This window comes from Hemiscyllium ocellatum, chromosome 4 (assembly GCF_020745735.1).
Source record: "Hemiscyllium ocellatum isolate sHemOce1 chromosome 4, sHemOce1.pat.X.cur, whole genome shotgun sequence".
In the NCBI taxonomy this organism is placed as follows: domain Eukaryota; kingdom Metazoa; phylum Chordata; class Chondrichthyes; order Orectolobiformes; family Hemiscylliidae; genus Hemiscyllium; species Hemiscyllium ocellatum.
The window spans coordinates 52,648,825-52,670,285 of NC_083404.1; the positions used below are offsets into that span (position 1 = coordinate 52,648,825).

The 21,461-nt window shown below is 40.8% G+C and overlaps 1 protein-coding gene across 2 annotated transcripts in view; it reads left to right on the forward strand.

The window, feature by feature from the left end:
* The window catches only part of nsmce2 (NSE2 (MMS21) homolog, SMC5-SMC6 complex SUMO ligase), a 176,386-nt gene that overhangs the window by 37,003 nt on the left and 117,922 nt on the right, over positions 1-21,461 (forward strand). For both annotated transcript variants that reach the window (XM_060824262.1, XM_060824263.1), the window contains exon 3: positions 5,345-5,451. In XM_060824262.1, the coding sequence (XP_060680245.1) occupies positions 5,345-5,451 (107 nt within the window). The remainder of the gene's footprint in view (positions 1-5,344; positions 5,452-21,461) is intronic.

The window sequence follows — 21,461 nt, forward strand, 5'->3', positions numbered from 1 at the left end:
TAATTCGTGGGATATGAGCTTTGCTTGCTGGCCAGCATTTATTGCCTGTCCCTAGTTGCCCTTGATGGTGAGCTGCCTTCTTGATTCGCTGCAATTCACATTCTATGGGTTGACCCACAACACCCTAAGGGAAGGAATTTCAGGATTTTGACCAGCAACAAAGAAGGAACGACAATATATATATTTTCAAATCAGGATGGTGAGTGGCTTGGAGCGGAACTTGCAGGTGGTCTGTTCTCATATATCAACTGCCCTTGTCCTTCTAGATGGAAGTGTTCTTGGGCTTAAAAAGTGCTGTCTGAGGATCTTTGGTGAATTTCTATCATGCATCTTGTAGATACTCAGCAACAGCAGTGTATAAAGTCAGTGTTGGAGAGAGTGGATGTTTGAAGATGTGCTACTAATCAAGTGGGCTGCTTTGTCTTGGATGTTGGCAAGCTTCTTGAGTTTTACTGGAGTTTTGCCGTCAAGACAAGTGTGGAGTACTCAGTCACACTCCTGACATGTGCCTTGTTGATGATGGACAGGTTTTGGGTTTTCAGGAGGTGAATTACTTGCACAGTATTCCTAGCCTGTGATCTGCTGTTGTAGCCACTGTGTTTATGTGGTGAATCTAGTTGACTTTCTGGTCAATAGTAACCCCCAGGATGTTGATGGTGAGGAATTCAGTGATGATAACATCATTGAATGTAAGGGACAATGATTGAATTGTTTCTTGTGGGGTATGGTTATTGCCTGGCTTTGTGGGCGGCACGGTGGCACAGTGGTTAGCACTGCTGCCTCACAGCGCCAGAGACCCGGGTTCAATTCCCGACTCAGGCGACTGACTGTGTGGAGTTTGCACGTTCTCCCCGTGTCTGCATGGGTTTCCTCCCGGGTGCTCCGGTTTCCTCCCACAGTCCAAAGACCTGCAGGTCAGGTGAATTGGCCATGCTAAATTGCCCATAGTGTTAGGTAAAGGGGTAAATGTAGGGGAAAGGGTGGGTTGCGCTTCAGCGGGTCGGTGTGGACTTGTTGGCCCGAAGAGCCTGTTTCCACACTGTAAGTAATCTAATCTAAGCCTGGATATTGTTCAGATGTTGTTGCATTGAACTACTTCAGTGTCTGAGGAGTCATGAATGTGGCTGAACATTGTGCAATCAGCAGTGAACAGCCTTACCTCTAACCTTATAATAGAGGAAAGGTCATTGTTAAAGCAGCTGAAGATGGTTGGTGCCAGGAGGAACTCTTGCAGAGATGTCCTAAAGCTAAGATGGCAGACCTCTAACAACCACAACCATCTTCCTAAGTGCCAGGTATGGAGAATTTGCCATTGATTCCAGTTTTGCAAGGGTTCCTTGTTGCCACACTCTGTTGAATCACTTCTTGATGTCAAGCATTATCACTCTCGCCTTTGGAATTCTGTTCGTTTGTCCATGTTTGAACCAAGGCTGTAATGAGGTCAGATGCTGTGAACCTGGTGGAACTCAACTAGGTGTCATTGAGCAGATTATTGTTGTGCAGGTGATGCCTGATAGCACTTCCATCACTTTACTGATGATCGAGAGTAGACTGATGGGCAACTTTCTGCATTGTTGGGTAAATGTCAATGTTGACTAGAAGAACTTAGCTCAGGGAGCAACAAGGTCTGAAGCACAAGTCTTCAGTACTATTACTGGAATGTTGTCACAATCCATAACCTTTGTATTATCCAGTTATTCTAATTGTTTCTTAGAGTGACTTGAATTGGATGAATTCTCCTATCTTTGCTGGGGGCCAGTGGAGGAGGTCATGACAAATCATCCACTTGGCACTTTTGGCTGCAAATACTTCAGCTGTATTTTTTTTACTGATGTTTGAGCTGTTTAGGATGGGGATTTTTGTGAAGCCACAGCCTCCAGTGAGTTGTTTAACCGACTACCACAATTCATGACTGGAGGTGGCAAGACGCAGAGCTTAGATCTGGTCTATTGATTGTGAGATTGCTTAGTTCTGTTTAACACTTGCTGCTTATGCTATTTGGCATGCACGTAGTCCTGTTTGGTAGCTTCGCCATGTTGACATCTCTTTTTTTTTAATGAATCTTGGTGCACCTCATGGCAAGCTTTCCCTTACTCTGTATTAAAGTACCTGTTTGAGACGGCTCAGGGAATCCCTAATGGACTCAACCTGTAAGCCTCTCTTGGTTTGTCCCGGAGATCGTACTTTGTGGCAGTCTGGAATGTAAAACTCTTAGAGTTTAATTTAATTGTTACCTTTATTTACCAATGACATCAATGTTACACTATAGCATAGATACCTACAGCCAGGCTTGAGCTAAGGTTTCAAAACCATTCTCTTTGAGGCTACTCCCCTTATTGCTGCAAACAAGCTGTCTTTATACAGAAATTGGTACGGACATTACAAAAACACCACGTCCTTAATCAGATAAACACAATAAAATGGCAAAAGTTTGAAGATGAAGAGAAACTAATTGACCGGTCTGAGCATGCTTGACTAATTAAGCTACATGCACATCAAAGTGGGAAACCCTGATCAAGCCAGGCCAAATGGCCAATCGCCTTGGCTAGACAAGCTTCCCTTTTAACAGACATCAGAATGAGAGACTGGTCTAAACAATGTGGAAAAGGTCATGAGGTAACCTCACTCAGCTATGATGCCGAATGCCATTGTCCTACAATCTGGCTTTATTTAAAAATCATCTTAGATTCCCAAAATTCAAAGTAAATTCATAACATTCGTAGATTTTGAGCTCTAGGGAACAACACGCAAACATTTAATCCATGACAATCAAATGTACACTCAAACCAGACGACCAAAGAGTTAATCTTTCCACCAGTTTCCTTCCTGTCTCCCCCCACTCACGTATGAGCATAGAATCATAGAGGTGTGCAGCACGGAAATGGACCCTTCGGTCTAACTCATCCATGCTGACCAGATATCCCAGCCCAATCTAGTCCCACCTGCCAGCACCCATCCAAACCCTTCCTATTCATGTACTCATCCAGATGCCTTTAAATGTTGTAATTGTGCCAGCCTCCACCACTTCCTCTAGCAGCTCATTCCATACACGTACCACCCTCTGCTTTCTCCTGCTCCTCGGATGCTGTCTGACCTGCTGTGCTTTTCCAGCACCACACTGTCGACTCTGAAATGTGAACTTGCTTTCTGTTCGTGATGCAGCCAGACCTGTTGAGTTTTTCCACTTTATATTTTTGTACCTGATATGTCTGCATCATGCTTGAGACATTAAAGAAGCAACAAACTTTTAAAAGGTGCTTGAGTAGAGATACATACAATAAGACTGCCTGACATCCGTTTCCAGTGAGGTGTAAGAAGCTTATGAAGTATTTGGTTTCCAAGTTTAAGTTGCCCCTGTTTTGCTTAGCTTTATATTTTAGATCACTCTTCTTCCAATATTTTTACTTCATTTAATTTAAAATCCCCTGTACTTCCTTAGTTCTGTGGTTGGCAAGAACTCTAACCTCTCCATTCCAGATTGAGACTACCCAGTCTGCACAGATCTCACTTTGCCCATGAACCAGAATCCGCTTGTCCCATGCACATCTCTTTCAAGTCATAGAGATGTACTGCATGGAAACTGATCCTTCGGTCCAACTTGTCCGTGCTTACAACACATCCTAAATCCAGTCCCATTTGCTAGCATTTTGGCCATATCTCTCCAAACCTTTCCTGATCATATACTCATCCATATGTCTTTTAAATGTTGCAGTTGTTCCTGCCTCCACCACTTCGTCTGATAGTTCCTTCCATACATGCACTACCCTCTGCATGAGAAAGTTGACCCTTAGGCCCCTTTTAAATCTTTCCTCTCTCACCTTAAACCTACGCTATCTAGTTTTGGACTCCCCCAACTGGAAAAGACCTTACCTGTTCACTCTATCCATACCTTGCATGGTTTAATAATCCTCTATGAGGCCAGTCCTCAGTTCTGTTATTCCAGGAAAAATAGCCTCAATATATTCAGCCTGTCCTATAATTCAAACTCTCCAACTTGGCAACATTCTTGTGAATATTTTCTGAATCTTTTCAAGTTTCACAACATCCTTCCTATATCAGGGGAGACCAGGCTTGCATGCACTTTTCCAAAAGTGGCCTAACCAATGTCCTGTACAGTTATAACATGATCTTCCAAATCTATACTCAGCACACTGACCAATAAAAGCAAGTATACAAAAACGTTTTTCACTATCCTGACGACCCAGGCTCCACTTTCAAGGAACTATTAGTCTGTACTCCAAGATCTCTTTGTTCAGCAACATTCCCCAGGACCTTATCATTAACTGTGTAAGTCCAGCCCTGATTAACCTTTCCAAAATGCAGCACCTCTCGTTTATCTAAATTAAACTCCATCTGCCACTGCTCGGACCACTGGTCCATCCGATCAAGATCCTGTCGTACTCTGAAGTAACCTTGGCTGTCCAAATGTGATGTCATCTGAAAACTTACTCACCATAGCTCCTAAGTTCAGATCCAAATCATTTATATAAAACGCCTAGGCGAAAACAGCATAATTTGTCTTTCCCTTTTTTCCCATCACTTCCTGAAAAGTTTAATATTATGAGATTATTTGTTACCATATACAGTGGGGGAAAAGAAACAAGCAATTTGTTGATCCCTGCTGAAATGTGTAAGCATGTACAGATGACAGGATTTCCACAGGCAGTACATAAGTAATGGGTTTTAAGGGATAGAACAGATTTGCTCCCAAGCACTGCAACTGTGCTTCAGATTCCAGTGATTGCTTAGAAGGTCCTTTAAGATCTGCTGAGAAAGAAGTTAAATTACATTTTCTACATAACAAAATAAGCAAAGACCATGAGTGTATTTGCAGTTCAATTCATGCTTCTACCTTTGTTTTGTGTGTATGACATTTGCTGTGAAATATTCTGTTCGATCTCTATGAGTTGAATGTTCACAGAATAATGTAACACAGAAAGTTATTCAGTTCATGGAGTCAACACTGATATTTTTTTCGACACGATTTGCATGACATGATCCTACTCACTCCCTGTGCCTTTTAATATTCCTTTCTCCATCTCAATCAAGTATCTGAATAATGTAATTTATGCGCTCCTGATTCAACAGTACTTGTAAATTTATTAAATAGGGAATTTTGCAGTCCAATTGTACTTTGTGCAATCAAGCTTAGCTACAAACCTGCTTCATCCCAAATTGCTGTTCTCCAGACAAGGCTTGTGATTCAGAGGTGAATTCTTGATTCCTCAACTTTCCAAAGCACTTTAAGTGAATTAAATATTTGCAGTTTAAGCCTTAGTGGTTAAAAAAGCCAGAGCTTAATTACTCATGAATGCAACCCTAATTTTTGCTGTTTGTTTGCTAGCTGCTGCAGAAGATATAAGCAACATGGAAAAACTGATGCTGGATTATGTTTCTATGGAACAAGAGCTTGAGCAATTTGTACAGGCTGTAGATGAAGTCACACACCAGGTAAGAGATCAAATTTGATAATGCATTTATATTTCATTACTTCTGCAAGCAGTATGGCTGTATTGATTAGGGTTTCTGGCGCTCGTGAAATCTGACTGATTTTAATATGGCTGGCAAGATAGGATTGCCATTTCCTGATTTTGTTGTTCTTATCCAGTTGCAGCCAGAAAATCATCTGCAACAGCTTCTCTTCTTACTCCCACACTGTTCCCTCTCGAGTCTCAAAGGTCTGCAATATTGGATTCAGTAATGAGTAATGAATCACACATAATTAACAACCTAATTGTGCTGGAACATTTATCAAATAATGATCTTAACATGATCAAGTTCAGTGTAATTATTGACAGTGAAAAGCATGAATCAGCTTCAAGAGTATTAGACATAGATAAAGCCTTAACAAGGTGTAACACAGTCTATCCACAGTGAACTAAGAAATCTGATAATGGGTAAAACTGCCAGAAAACACTGGAGGATGTTTAAAGAAACATTTAACACAATATAAAGCCAGTTTATACCCTGAGAGGGAAAAGTTCCACTTCACAGAAAAAACACCAGGGACCATTAAAGGGATAAGAGACAGCACAAAGTTAAAAGAAAAGGCTTGTAAAAATATAAAACAAGGACACAGATCCTGCTGAAAAGATAGAAAGACCAGCAAATGGCCACAAAGCAGCTTTATAAGAGGTACTAAAAGGGATTATGAAAGGAAAGTTGACAGGAACAGCCAAATCATGAAGAAATCAGGAAGCAAGGAATGAGATTGCTGCGCCTCTGGTGATGGTCTTTGCATCCTCACTTTCTGAATGATTGGAGGGAGGTGACTGTTGTTCCTCTGCCTAAGAAAGAGAATAGGGAAATGCCTGGGAATGACAGACCAGTCAGTCTCATGTCTGTGGTAAACAAGGTACTGGAAAGGATTCTGAGAGGTAGGATTTATGACTATTTGGAAAAATATTGTTTGATTAAGGATAGTCAACAAGGCTTTGTGAGGGTCAGGTCATGCCTCATAAGTCTTAGTGAGTTCTCTGAGGATGTGATAGGACAAGTTGAAGGAGGTTGAGCAGTGGAGTATGGATTTTAGTGATGCATTTGGTAAGGTTCCCCACGGTAGGCTCGATCAGAAAGTTAGAGGTATGGCTTACAGGGAAATTTGGCTGTCTGGATACAGAATTGGCTGGCCGAAAGAAGACAGTGAGTGGTAGGGGATGGAAAGTATTTCGTTCGGAGGTTGGTGACCAATGGTGTCCCGCAAGGATTTGTTCTTGGGCCTCTGCTCTTTGTAGGTTTTACAAATGACTTGGATGAAGAAGTGGAAGGATGGGTTATTAAGTTTGCCAGTGACAAAAAGGTTGGTGGTGTTGTAGATCGTGTTGATGGCTTTTGCAGGCTACAACTAAACATTGACAGGATGCAGAGCTGGGATGAGAAGTGGCAGACGGAGTTCAGCCCGGATAAATGTGAAGTGATTTATTCTGGAAGGTCGAATCTGAATGCTGAATACAGGGCTAAAGACAGGATTCTTGGCAGTGTGGAGGAATAGTGGGATCTTGGGGTCCATGTACATAGATCTCTCAAAGTTGCCACCCAAGTTAATAATATAGTTAGGAAGGCGTATTGTGTTTTGGCTTTCATTAGTAGTGGGATTGAGTTTAAGAGCTGCGAGGTTTTGTTGCAGCTCTATAAAATCCTGGTGAGACCACACTTGGAGTATTTTGTCCAGTTTTGGTCATCTCATTATAGGAAGGATGTAGATGCTTTAGAGAGTGTGTAGAGGAGATTTACCAGGATGCTGCCTAGATCGGAGGGCTTGTCTTATGAAGAGAGGTTGAGTGAGCTAGGATTTTTCACACTGGAGAGAAGAAGGAAGAGGGGTGACATGACAGAGCTGTGCAAGGTAACAAAAGGCATTGATAGAGTAGATAACCAGAGACCCTTCCCCCAGGCAGAAATGGCTATCACAAGAGGTCATAATTTTAAGGTAATGGGAGGAAGGTATAAGAGAGATGTCAGAGGTAGGTTCTTTACACAGAAAGTGGTGAGTGAATGGAATGCATTGCCAGCGGTGGTAGTAGAGTCCGAGACATTAGGACATTAAGTGACTGCTGGACAAGCACAAGGACGGCAGTAAATTGAGGGGTTGAGTAGATGTGATCTTAGATTAAGATAAATGCTTGGCACAACATTGTGGGCCGAAGGGCCTGTACTGTTCTATGTTCTACTAAATTTTGTAATTATATGAAGGGAAAGCAGGTGGTCAAGAGTAATGTTGACCCATTAAAGACTGAAAGTAGAGATATTGTCAGTGACTATGGAGAAATGGCAGAAATGTTGAATAATTATTTTGCCTCAGCATTACAGTAGAAAAGGAAGATAGCTTGCTGCAACTTTTGAGGAAACTAATAGATCGGGAACAGGCACCGAGTACGAGTCACATAAGTGAAACGTGGTAATGAGGAAATTACAAGAATTCATGAATGTCAAAATCCCCAGGACCCTACTGTTTCCAACTGAGAACGTTAAAGGAAGGAGGGGAGCTTATTGTAGTTAGCTTAATTGTAATCTTTCAGAGTTCCCTAAATACAGCAGGCATCCCTCTGGATTGTAAATTTGCGCATGTCACTCCTCTTTTTATAAAGGCTGAAAGAGGAAAAACAGGGAATTACAAACTAACATCTGAGGTAGGGAAATTGAATACAGAGCAAGTTTACAGGAATGATACCTGAACGTTAGGAGTTCATTTATGAGGCGTGGTAACACAAATAAAGCATGTTTTCTCAAGGATTTAGAAGGTTAAGAGGTGATCTATTGCTTCAATACGAAAAGACAGGGTAGAGAAATATAAACTATTTTCGCAAGTTGAGGATTATAGAATGAGGCAGCATAGTCTGAGAATTAGGGCCAGACTGTTCAGAGAGATGTTCGGAAGCCCTGCTACACACAAAGGGTGGTGGATGTTTCAAACTTGTTTCCACAATTGCAGTAGATGCTGAATCAGTTGTTAATTTTAAATCCTAGATTGATAAACATCTGTTAAGCAAAGGTATTAAGGCATACGAGCCAAGGGCAGATTTATGGAGTTAGACCACAGATCAGGCAAGGCAGCATTCGAGGGGCAGGAGAATCGGCATTTCAGATATAAGCCCTTCATCAGTAATGAGGCTTGTGGGTTAGGGCTGAGAGATAAATGGAAGGGAGGTGGGGTTGAGGGAAGGTAGCTGGGAAAGCGATAGATGAATGAAGGTGAGGGAGAAGGTAATAGGTCAGAGGGGACAATGATGGATGGGTCCGGAGGGTGGTGCCAAATTGGAGCTTTGGGACTTTAAACTTTTGCTTTTCACCTTAAAATTAAAACCCTCCCTCATATTATCCCAATCCCAAGCCTTCTCCCTCACTTTCATCCACCTATCACTTTCCCAGCAACCTTCCCTCTCCCATTTATCACAAGCCTCATTCCTGATGAAGGACTTACGCCCGAAATGTCGATTCTCCTGCCCCTTGGATGTTGCCTTATCTGCTGTGCTTTTCCCGCACTACACTCTTGTCTCTGGTCTCCAGCATATGCAGTCCTCACTTTCTCCTTGACCACAGATCAGCCATGGTCTCATTGAATGGTGGAACAGGCTTGAGGGGTTGGCTGAATGTCCGAATCCTGTTCCTCATTTGTCCTTAGTCCTCACTTCATACGTGCTACTGCTGCTTTTTGGTGAATTCATTTTTTAAAAAAATAGCAATGTCAGGTTCCACATTGTATGTTGACAAATCTCACATCTACCCACCCCACCATCTGTTTCAAGCTTCCACTATCTTTAATTTGTCATGGTACTTGTCCAACATCCAGTCCTGAATATATAGAAATTTACTCCAAAAGTGTGTTAGGAAGATTGAAGATATTGTTTTTGCACTCATTCCTCATTCACTGACTTTGTCTCTCTGTCTGGTTATACTCTGAGGCTGAACTGAGCAGTTTGCAACTTTGGCATTCTATAAATATTTACTCCATTACTAAACTTATCAACATGCACTTGCATTTCCACCATTTATTTCTGATCCTGTCTCAATTCTTCTATTTAAACTTTGCTGCCTGGAATTTCTTTCTCGGCTCTTATGTATTGCCACCCACTTCTTCTGGGTTCCTGATTAGCGTTCTCACTCATAACTTCTAAACCTTGCATGAATTAGATGTTACATTACCTGTATTTTTTTTCTTAGATAGGAAAAGGTATAGGCCATTTGGCCCCTCAAGCTAGCAAATGGCTGATCTGCTGGTGGCTTGAATCCCATATTCCTGTACATCCCGTAGTACTGGTTTTGCCTTTTGAAGAACCCTTACATGAGTAAGATGTTATTTGGGGATATGATATAACGTAACTATTATGAACAAATCAAAACTGATGCCTCTCTTCTCTCATCCCCTGAGCTGGTGACAATGTAATTTGAATTTAAAAGATGATGATATTGCCAATTTAATAATAAAAACACATCACTGTGTATAATTTGGTGCGAGAAATAAGCCAGCCAGGTAAAAGATTTAGAAATTGTTTCAGATTTTAAATGTACGAGTGTATTCAACAATCCACAAAAGGCAAGGCATGAAATGGTCTCCTGCTGACTGCCCCAAAATCTGAAATAAAACAGTAAAATGCTACAGAGGATATCATCATAAAACTTGGCCAAGTACAGTTTAAAGTCAGAAAAGATTTATTCATTAGTTATCTACATGCTTGTTTACAGCTAACAGTTCAGTTTCTATAGCTGCTGGTCTGAGGTTCCTTGCTGGTGCTGATGTGGCTAATTACTGTCTCCAAGAGAGTAAGAGAAGTCAGAGATGATTCAAATTTCTCTCTTTAAGAAATCATTGCTCACAGCAGTGAAGTCTGAAAGAGTCATAGACTATAGATGTAATGTTTTCACAGGAAAGACGGAAGTTGAGGGGCCATCTGATGGAGGCCTGCGAACCTATGAGAGGCATAAATAGGGTGAATAGTCAATGGCCTTTTCCCAGGGTGGAAAGAGAGGGCACAGTTTCAAGGTGAAAATGGGCAAGTTTAGGGGAGAAGTGCAGTGAAAATCTTTCACAGAGAGGGAAATTTTCCTGAAATCCCCTTTAAACCTTTGCTTTTCACCTTAAAATTAAACCCCTTGTTCCAGACCTTTGGCTACTTTCTATCCAACCTATCCATGCCCTTCATAATCTTGTATACCTTAATCAGATCCCTGCTCAGCCCTCTGTGTCCTAAAGAAAACAGTCTGCATTTATCCAGCCTCTCTTCATAGCCAAACTGCTCCATCCCAGGCAACGTCCTGCTGAATTTCTTTTGCACTCTTTTAAGTTCACTTGCACCCTTCCTCTAGCGCAGTGACTTGAACTGCACGTAGTACTCCTGCTGTGCCCTGACCAAATACCTATACAGCTCCATAACAATCCCTGCTTTTATAATCTGTGCTATGATGATAAAAGCAGTATCCTGTATGCCACCTAAACTGTGTTAATATATTCTACCACCTTCAGGGATCTGTGTATAAGCATCCCAAGGTCCCTCTGTTTTTCTGAGCTTCTTGGAGTCCTGCAATTCAATGAGTACTCCAAAAACATCACTTATCATAGTTAAATTCCATCTGCTACTGATCTGCCCATCTGACCATTCTGTTTAAATTCTCCTGTAACCTAAGACCTTCTTCCACATCATCCACTTCTGAGGGGCTTTCAACTCTCGTGCTTTGATTAGAGCTATTTTGGAGAGAACAGGGCAAACATGTTGACTCTGTAACAGAGTCTCTCTGAGTTCAAAATGCAGTAGCTTTATTAGACCCAAATTGGGTCAGATATTCATTTGCTCTCTGTCTTCATCCAAGCAGCATGTGTTATCCACAAATCCATTAATTTGTTGTCGTGGCTAGTGTCCTTTGCTTTGGTAACTGTCCTTTTAAATAAAAACTGAGGAAACATCTATGTCCAGTTGATGTTATTAGAAATTAATAAATCAACATGAGCCTATGATATTATAAATTACTATTTTAAATTTTGATATTCATGCGATTGTAAATGCAAGTTTTTGAAAATTTTTATTGGATATTGTGTACATGTTATTATGTTTTCAGTTTTGTTTAATTTCGCTCAAATCAGTTGACTATGGAAGTACAATTTTGCAAAACATTATCAATAATCATCTCCTGTATATTTGACACTGAATTGGAAGGGGGACAGCTAGGCTAATGCTTCCACCAAAATAATAGTTAGTTGTATGACGTGCTTACTAATATTTCCTAATCAATCTGTTTGGAGATGTTATTATACACCTCTAGACTAAGTGAACATGAACCTGGTTCTTTTGGCCCTGGGGTAGGGACACTGCCATTGCGACACAAGAGAGCCCCAAGCACTTGTTATATCTTAAAGGTTTAATACTTATCAGGTGAGAAGATGTTACCAAAATCTACCAGGACAGCTTTGGAGTTCCCACAAATGATCCGTGAGAGGCCGAATATTCCGGTACTACTGCTTGCGCTTCATTTGAAGATATTGAAGTGTTGTTTTAGATCCATTATGCTAATGGAGTTGTACAAGATCGATTTCACTGCTTTATTAGCAGACTGTTTTGCAGTTTATGAATTAATTTCCTTTCCACTTAAATTTAGGGCCTAAATTTGAAATTTTTTATCATTTGCATTGCTAATTTACATTGTAGACAGAATCCAAGATGGGATGTCACTTGAGTGTTGACTGTTTTGTTTTACAATTCAGGCTATCAATGGAATTATAACCGTGGACCAAGTTTACAAACTGGAGTCAGGGAATGTAATGTCTGGATAATTTTTATATCCTAACCTTGTGCTGCCACTTTGAAATTGTATTTTAATCGGATAGGAGACCCTGTACAGAGACGCGATATATCAAAGCCCTGTACAGCTTCAGCGAGGCATCCTTGCTTCTGTACTCATATCCTATAAAAATAAAGATCAGCAGACCATTTGCCTTCCTAACTGCTTGCTGCACCAGCATGCTTGTTTTCAAAGACTGGTATACAAGAATATGCAGGTCCATTTTTTTTTAGATTCCCTACAGTGTGGAAACAGGCCCTTTGGCCCAACAAGTCCACACCGACCCTCTGAAGAGCAACCCACCCAGACCCATTCCCCTACATTTACCCCTTCACCTAACACTATTAGCAATTTAGCATAGCCAATTCACCTAACCTGCACATCTTTGGATTGTGGGAGGAAACCGGAGCACCAGGAGGAAACCCGCGCAGACACAGGAAGAATGTGCAAACTCCACACAGACATTAGCCCGAGGTGGAAATTGAACCTGGGTCCCTGGTGCTGTGAGGCAGCAGTGTTAATCACTAAGCCACTGTGCCACCCCATTTGCATGTCAACATTTCTCAGTTTGTTATCATCTAAATAATGCTTTGTTTTTCACTTATGTTTTCCTACCTCAGTAGGTATGGCAAATGGGACTAGTTTAGTTTGGGAAACTTAGATGGCGTGAACGAATTGGACCGAAGGGTCTGTTTCCGTGCTGTGTGACTCTATGGCTCTGACTCTATAACTCCACAGATGCTGCCAGTTTCCTGCTCAGTTTCTCTAACACTTTGTTTTCATTTTAGCATCTATAGTACTTAATATCATTAATTTCAATTGTTAGCCACAAATGGGCTATTTTTCCTGTTGTATTTTTTCATCAGAAAGAGAGATATAATTCATGCAATTCTGCATTTGTTCCATACCCACTGTATGCCTTTCAGTGAATTACCCAATCTATCGCAGCCAACTTAGGACTCAGCTTAGTAGTTTCCTTTGTTTATGTTTAAGACTGTAGCCTCAGCTTTGATCACTTGACTTCTATGCTGTTGAAGAATTCTATTATATTATGGTCAGTCTTCCCTCAAGGATCATTAACAACAAAATTATTAATTAAGTTTCCTCAGCAAAGACCAAATCTAGGTTAGTCTATTTCCTAGTTAGTTCTTCCCTGTAGTGGACTGAAAAAACTGCTTTGTGCTCACTCCAGTAATTCATCTGCCACCACTGTGGTTTATCCAGTTTACATGTCGATTAACTTCACCCATGATTACTGTTGAACCCTTGGAACATGTATCTCTAATTTCCTGTTTGATATTGTCCTCTAACTTAGCACTCCTGTTTGGTGGCCTGGAGACAGCAAACATGATTGTTTTCCCCTTCTTGTTGCTTCTTAGCTCTATCCAGACTGGTTCTGTATCTATATTTTCCAATCCAATATCCCTTCTCACTATGGCACTGATTTCATGCATGACTAACAACCCTGCCCCGTCTGCCTTTCATTTTGCCTCTCTTCCTAAATATTGAATACCCTTCGATATTTGTTACCCAGCCTCATTCACATTGCAGCCACATATGTGTAATGGATATCATATATCCATTTATAACTATTTGCATTGTTAATTCATTCATCTTATTGCCAATGCTGTATGCAATTGTATTTGTCTTTTTAACATTTTTATGCTTTTTGTACTATGACCCTATTTACTGCATGCCCTTGTTTTCTCTGTCTTTCATTTTTGCTTGCTGCTTTTCTTTCCTTGTATCTCTTCACTCAGATTTTCACCTGCTTGCAGCTCCACAGTACTAGTGAGTGCTCCTACAAGGATATTCATCCTTGTTCTGCTGTCCAGCATGTATTGGGTCCATCTTCCTGAGAATCAGTTCCAATGCCTCTCAAACAAAATCCCTCCTCCATATACTACCTCTCCAACCACACATTACTCCAGTCTATTCTCCTTTACCTGACCTCATTAGTGTGTGACATTAGCAGGAATAAGGTCCTGCGTTTTGATTTATTTCCCAGCTCCCTATATTTTGTTAGCAGGGCCTTGTTTCTCTTTTACCTATGGTCATTGATTCTGATATGGACCACAACCTCTACCTGTTGATTCTCCCCTTTGAAAATGCCCTGTAACCATTCAGAGATACCTTTAACCCTGCCACCAGGGAGGCACCGTAGTATCTTGGAGTATGTAACCGCTGCAGAAATATGTGTTTTCTTTATGAAAGCATCCGTATCCTGATTGCTTTTCCACACTTTTTGTTCTCTCCCATTCTGCAACTGAGCCACTCATGGCTTTGGCTTGGCTTTACTGCATTCTCTTGAGCACCCACTCTCCCAGCAGTATCTAAAATGGAAGAAGCTGCTAGATGGTGAAATGGACCTTGGTGACTCCTGCACTATTTGCTTAATTCTCTTACTCTGTTTCTTAGTCACCCATTCCCTTTCTGCCTGTCTCCTCTTTGGTAGTGATGTGACTGCCTCACTGAACATGCTATCCACAATGAACTCAGCTTAGTGTTTACTTGACAGTGACTCCAGCTGCTGCTGCAAGTGCAAACTGTGGATTTTGAGTAGCTGCGGCACAAGTGCCCAAGTAGTCATCCTGGATACTGGAAGCTTGCAAGACTTTCCATGTTGCACAGGATTTGCATTCCACCTGCCGTGAACTCACCTTTAAATGACTCCCTTTGTATTTGCTATCTCTAGTTTAAAGAAAATTAAGTACATTTGAGGAACATTACTGTATTAATTAACCTTAAATGCTACTTGACCTCGAGGCTAGCTTTTGTTGTAATAACTGTGGAGTATAGAAGTACTTCACCATATTCTGCTTGTTTGGAGGTCTTCTTCTGCCCTGATCCTCAACTAATGAACTTGACATTTTCTAATCAAATGTCTCCCTTTGATTAGAGGTGTCTCCCACAGGTTCGGTGTTCTCTACTTATGAAAGAAAGATGATGCTCACTGTTTCCAGGTGCTCCTTTCACCTGTTGATTCAGAGACAACCACCTGGAATGCTATTAAGTCTCACCTAATCCTGATCCTGTAATTGAACATCCAGGACAATTTAGGTTTTATTGGTTTTGATTTCAAATAACTTCACTTTACAGTTGGCTGTCAGAACTATTTTAGTTGGGGAATGAGGAAAATGTTCACAATACAAATTTCTAAATCTCATGAAATCTTTGCTGAATTACATTTTGCAGGATATAGTTTTAGATGGAAAAATAATTAAAATATATTTTGAAGCATTGCTTTGTCATTGCTGCCTGCACTACCCATTAATCACTTATTACAGTCCAGAAATGGATCTAAAATCATATTCCATGAGTTTTCATGAGCATATCCTATGTTTCAACTTCATAAAGCACGACAAATGGTTGCATTGTAGGGGTCTGTTTCATTGTACAACAAGTAAAACAGTTGTAAAGTTGTTTTATTGTGATATGAGGATTGTGGTTTTAAGATTGGATACTTACATAATGCCAATCTAAAAATTGGCACAGAAACTTAAGATATTAAAAAAATACATGTTTAAATTCAAGGCATAGATTTCCTCCTGGATTTTGTGACTGTTTGCTCTTTGTAATGGTGGTTTGTTCTTCTGGAACAGTTTGAATAGACTTGGTAAACGTGCATTTAGCATTCTACTTTGTAGTCAAGCAGTCAAACCATTTTATTTCATTTTCATCGCCAGCTTCCAATGTGAAATTCTCGCCTACTTTTTCTTATCTAATCCTTTGCCACCATAAACCTTATTGTTTCAACTCATTCAATTTTTAATTGTAACTTTTTGACTTATCTAATCCTGTGCTTACTGTCCTCCCAAACTCTGTACTTAAACTAGAAAGCACAACAGCTCTGCAGACCTCATTATATCCTGCACAAAATTCAGTTATGTTTATTATTCCTTTCTTGGTTAACCTGCGAGCATGTATTTATCTAAAATTCACATGCCTGGATTTCATTTGATGTCATTGCTTCTTGTCCAGGATGCAAACCTACTGGGGGCACAGCAGATGAGGAATGAGGTAGGAGGCCTAGAAAATGGGGTGGATTATTGTTGCAATGGATCCTTGATGCTTTCCTGCCTCTGCTCATATTCAACCTTTTTGTGTTGCCTCCACTGAAGACCCTTAAGGAGTAAGTTAACCACTTCAAGAGCCTATTCCCACCTGAGCTGCAATTCTCTCAGCTTGAGGGAGGCCAATAACAGGTATCTGCACAACAGATAAACCTGTATGAGCTGCCTGTCAGTGGAAAGGAGAGGTTTTTTGATCTGCATTGTCAACCTTGAGTAAGGCATTGGCCATTGACAGCTTCCCTGTGAGACCTCCCTCCACTAACCTAAACACCCACTTTTGTTCGTGGGATATTTCTGTAACCCTCCATGACATTGCTGATTTCTGGAACTGCTGACTTCTGATCAACTGGCAGTTCCAGGTAGCTGAGGTGCCCTATCCAAGGCCCTCAGATGGAGTGCCAGCTGATGTCCACTTAAATCCTTGATGGGTAGAAGATATGATTGGCTTTCTTTGTAAGCATCAGTGCAGGTATCTTGGCACTTTTTCAGGTAGGGTGCAAAACACCTGCCAAACTCTGTAGTTTCTGTCCCTGGTGTTAATAATGGTTTGTGTTTATCCTGTTGTCTTGACGTAATTGTTCTGGCAATCTTGATATTTGTCAACTTCAATCCATTTGTTTGCTTTATATTGAAATAAATTGCTTCATACTTAGATTAAAATCCTGCTTCAGTTATATACACTGTATAAATTTGAATATCAACAAGATGGATTTGTTATTACACTGGCTGTTGTGCAACACGAGCAGTTGATGTAATGTAAAATGAAACATTGCAGAAGCCTTCACTAAACATGACTGGGCTTGATTACAAGTTAAATAGTTCATTCTGATTCATGCTGAGAGGCCCTGATGATTTTGTTTATGTCTGGTTTTCAAAAAGATTTCTAAGTTGCATAAAGATTTCTAAGTCTGAAATTGTCTGGTATTTGACATTAAAAGAATACACCTTTGTGTATACTGGTAATTTCTCATGATTGCAGGGGAATGGAAACACTAGGTCCTCTCCTTTCCCATGCTTTCTGTTTTGCACCTGTATATTTCAAGTAATCCGTCCCACAAGTGTATATTGAATAAGCCCAGTACAGTTTTTATTGCTGTGAAACCATAAATGTTATTATGTTATACATCCACATAATTTAACTACAAGAAACTTAGTGTATTGGTTAGTGTTCAAAACAAAGTATTAGACTCATGCTGCTATATATTAAAAAGTCAACATTTGCAGAAGAAAAGATGGTCATTCAGATGATCGTATTTGTATTTTTCTTTGCTCACAATGTGAAGTAAGTTCTGCTGTAAAATCCTTGTCTACTAATAATGCATTCATTTCAAAACATATAGTAGCCAGTTGAGATGGGAGGGAGGTGCTGGCGCGAGGTTATGGTGTATTGGTATTGTTACTAGACTAAGTTCAGAGACCTAGGTGATGATCCGGGGACCAACAGATGGAATTTGAATTTTTTTTTTAAATTCTGGAATTACAAGTTGAAAGATAATCATGAAACCATTGATTATTATAAAACCCCAAGTGGTTCCCCAATGCCTTTGAGGATATGATCTGGAGTAATATCTATGGCCATGTTGGATAAGGTTTGCAACATGGTTGGATTTTAGATGCCATCTGAATTAGTATAGCAAGTCATTCAGTTATATTGAAGCTCATCTCTAAAATGTCTCCAAACAAAAAGAAATGAAACTTTACAGGCTGTCAGACTTAGAGCAAACCCATCAGAGGGTGAGTAAAGGAGTAGGAAATGACATCACCAATCCAAGGAAACCTAAACACACACATAGAAAGCGGGTCACAAACACCAGTGCTTTGCCGGAGGCTCACTGATGATACTACCTAGTATGGTGATGAAACATTTCAAAATGAACTTGCCAGCTTAACGAGCAAACTTGCATACAGAGTTCCAAGTGCCCAGGGTGTACTCTGGGTGAGGATCTCAGATGAGATGAAGTCCCATCTTCATATTAGGGAATATCCTCCACTGTATTTATGTGGCACCATAGATGCTAGTTTTCAGCCAGTTCTGTTCATTTTGTGATATCAAGAAATGGATGAAGGCATTGGATACTGCAAAAGCTGAGTGTCCACATAGCATTCCAGCAATAGCACTAAAGACGCGAGCTCCACAATCTGTTGTGCACCTGAACCAAGGTGTTTCAGTACAGCTACAACACTGGCTACTACCCAATGGAAATTTACTCAGACTTGTACTGTCACAAAAAGTTGGACACATCTAACTGAGCCAGTTTTTGCCTGATCGGTCTACCCTTGATGATCAGGAAAGTGATGCAAGGGTTATCAACAGTGCTGTCAAGCAGTACTTGCAAAGGAATGACCTGCTCACAGACACTCGGTTTGGATTGCACCAGAGCCATGCAACTCCAAACTTCGTTACAGCATTTATTCAAATATGGAAAAAAGAGCTGAACTTGTTTTCTCTAATCAGTTAATTTACATACATAGCCCATTGAGGGAAGTGCAAACCATCAAAGGTGAGGGAGAGGTAGGGAGAGGGGAAGGGGGTTAAATCAAAATGCAGTTGAATGGGGCCCCTGAATGATGACATAGTACTAGACAGATTCACTCTTAATTTCCTGCTGAATGCCAAGTGGATCATTTGAATGCTCCGTGTTTGCTGTAAAGGGTAGGTGAATGGGAAGGAATTTGACCCACAGTTCTGTATTAAAATGCTTTCCAAACAGTCCTCATAACTCAATCTTCTCGATCTCTACAAGCTTCTGCTTATCCAAAATTTTGCTGTCTGTATCTGCACTTGAAGTTTCACAGAATCTCACAACACAGAGGAGGCCTTTCAGCCCATGAAGTCTATTCTGACTAAACTACTGTAAACCTACACTCATCCCACTTTCCAGCACTTGGCCCATAGTCTTGAATGTTATGACACTTCGATGAGCACTTAACTACTTTTTAAAAATTGAGAGGCTTCTAAGCGCATGAACTCTAATTCCCACGCATTCCAATTCCCACCACCTACTGGATGAAAGCTCTTTTCCTCAAATCTCCTCTAAACCTCTTGCCTTTCATCTTAAAATTGTGTCCCTTATTATTGATTCGTTAAGGAGCACATCTGCTATCCAACATTTCATTAGAGGGGAGGTGACTGCTAAACTATTAATGCAGAGTCTCAGGCTTAAATCCCACCATGGCAGATGAATTGAATTGAATTGAATCTAATTGAATTTATTGCCACGTGTACCGAGGCACAATGAAAAGCTTTGGTTCGAGATCACTAAGTTTAGTAATCAGTCTTAAGGGGATAATAGTGTTGAAGGCTGAACTGTAGTCAATGAGTAGGATTCTTATATAGTTGTTCTTGGTGTCAAGATGTTCTAGAAGGAGTGAAGGGCAAGTGATATGGCATCTGATGTGGATCGATTGGCATATTGGAGTGGGTCAAGAGTAGTGGGGAGGCTGGAGTTGATTAATGCCATGACCAGCCTTTTAAAGCGCTTCATGACCACTGAAATTAGAGTCACCAGGTGATAGTCATTGAGACATGCTGCATAAGCCTCTTAGGAACAGGGATGATGTTGGCCATCTTGAAAGAGGCAGGGACAGTGGCCTACTGCAGGGAAAGCTTGAAGATGTCCGAGAAGACCTCTGCCAGTTGATCTACGCGTGCTCTGAGTGCATGGCCTGGTACTCCGTCTGGTCCCATCGCTTTCCTTGGATTCACACGAAGAAAAACTGATCTGACTTCTGATGCAGTGACTGTTGGGATAGGTTTGTCAGGACTTGTTGGAAAGGTGTTACCTCTCCACCGAAATTCTGCTCAAAGCGAGCATGGAAGGCGTTGAGGCGATCTGGGAGGGATGTTTCATCATCTGCTATCTTGCACAGTCTCTTTTTAGAACCTGTGATGTTACTCAGTCCTTGTCATAGTCGCCCGGTGTCCAGGCATGTGATGGAATTCGAATTCAACCAGCAACTAAAATCTGCCATTAAAGGTCTAATGATGACCATGAAACTTGCCAATTATCAGAAAAACCCATCTGATTCACTAATGTCCTTTGTGGAAGGAAATCTGCCATCCTTATTTGGGCTGGCTTACATGTGATTCCAGACCCACCGCAATATGCTTGGCTAAACAAGTATTTTACATCAGTATTTACTGTGGAGAAGAATATGGACGACAGAGAACATGGGGAAATAAATAGTGACATCTTGAAAAATGTCCATATTAGAGAAGATGAGGTGCTGAACGTCTTAAAATGCATAAAAGTGGATAAATCCCCAGGACCTGATCAGGTGTACCCTAAAATTCTGTTGGAAGCTAGAGAACAGAAGACTGGAGGTTGACTAACATGCCACTATTTAAGTAAAATGGTAAGGAAAAGTCAAGGAACTACAGACTGGTGAGCTTGACATCTGTGGTGGGCAGGTTGCTGAAGGGAATCCTAAGGGACAAGGACTAAAAAGAACCAGGAGAAGACATGAGAAGTTGTTGATGCATAGGATCAAGGAAAACCCTAAGGCCTCCTACAGGTATATCAGGAATAAAAGAATGACTAGAGTAAGATTAGGGCCAATCAAAGGTAGTATTGAAAAGTTGTTTGTGGAATCTGAGGGCATGGAGTAGCGCTTATTGAATACTTTTCGTCAGCATTCACATTGGAAAAGGGCAATGTTAGTGAGAATACGGAGATGCAGACTACAAGTTTACATGGGATTGAGATTGACAAAGAGGAGGTTTTAGCAATTTTGGAAGATCTGAAAATAGATAATACCCCAGGGCTGGATGGGATTTATCCTCAGATTCTTTGAGAAGCAGGGGGAGATTGCAGAGATTTGGCTTCGATCTTTATGTCATTATTGTCGACAGGAATCATGCCACAAGACTGGAAGATAGAAATGCTGTTCCCTTGTTTAAAAAGAGGAGTCGGGACAGCCCTGCTAATTGTAAGCCAGTGAGCCTTACTTCGGTTGTTAGGAAACGTTATAAGAGATGGGATTTATAATCGAATGGAAAGGAATAATTTGATTATCAAACAGTCAACACGGTTTTGTGAAGGGTAGGTCGTGCCTCACTAACCTTATTGAGTTCTTCGAGAAGGTGAAAAACAGGTGGATGAAGGTAAGGCAGTTGAT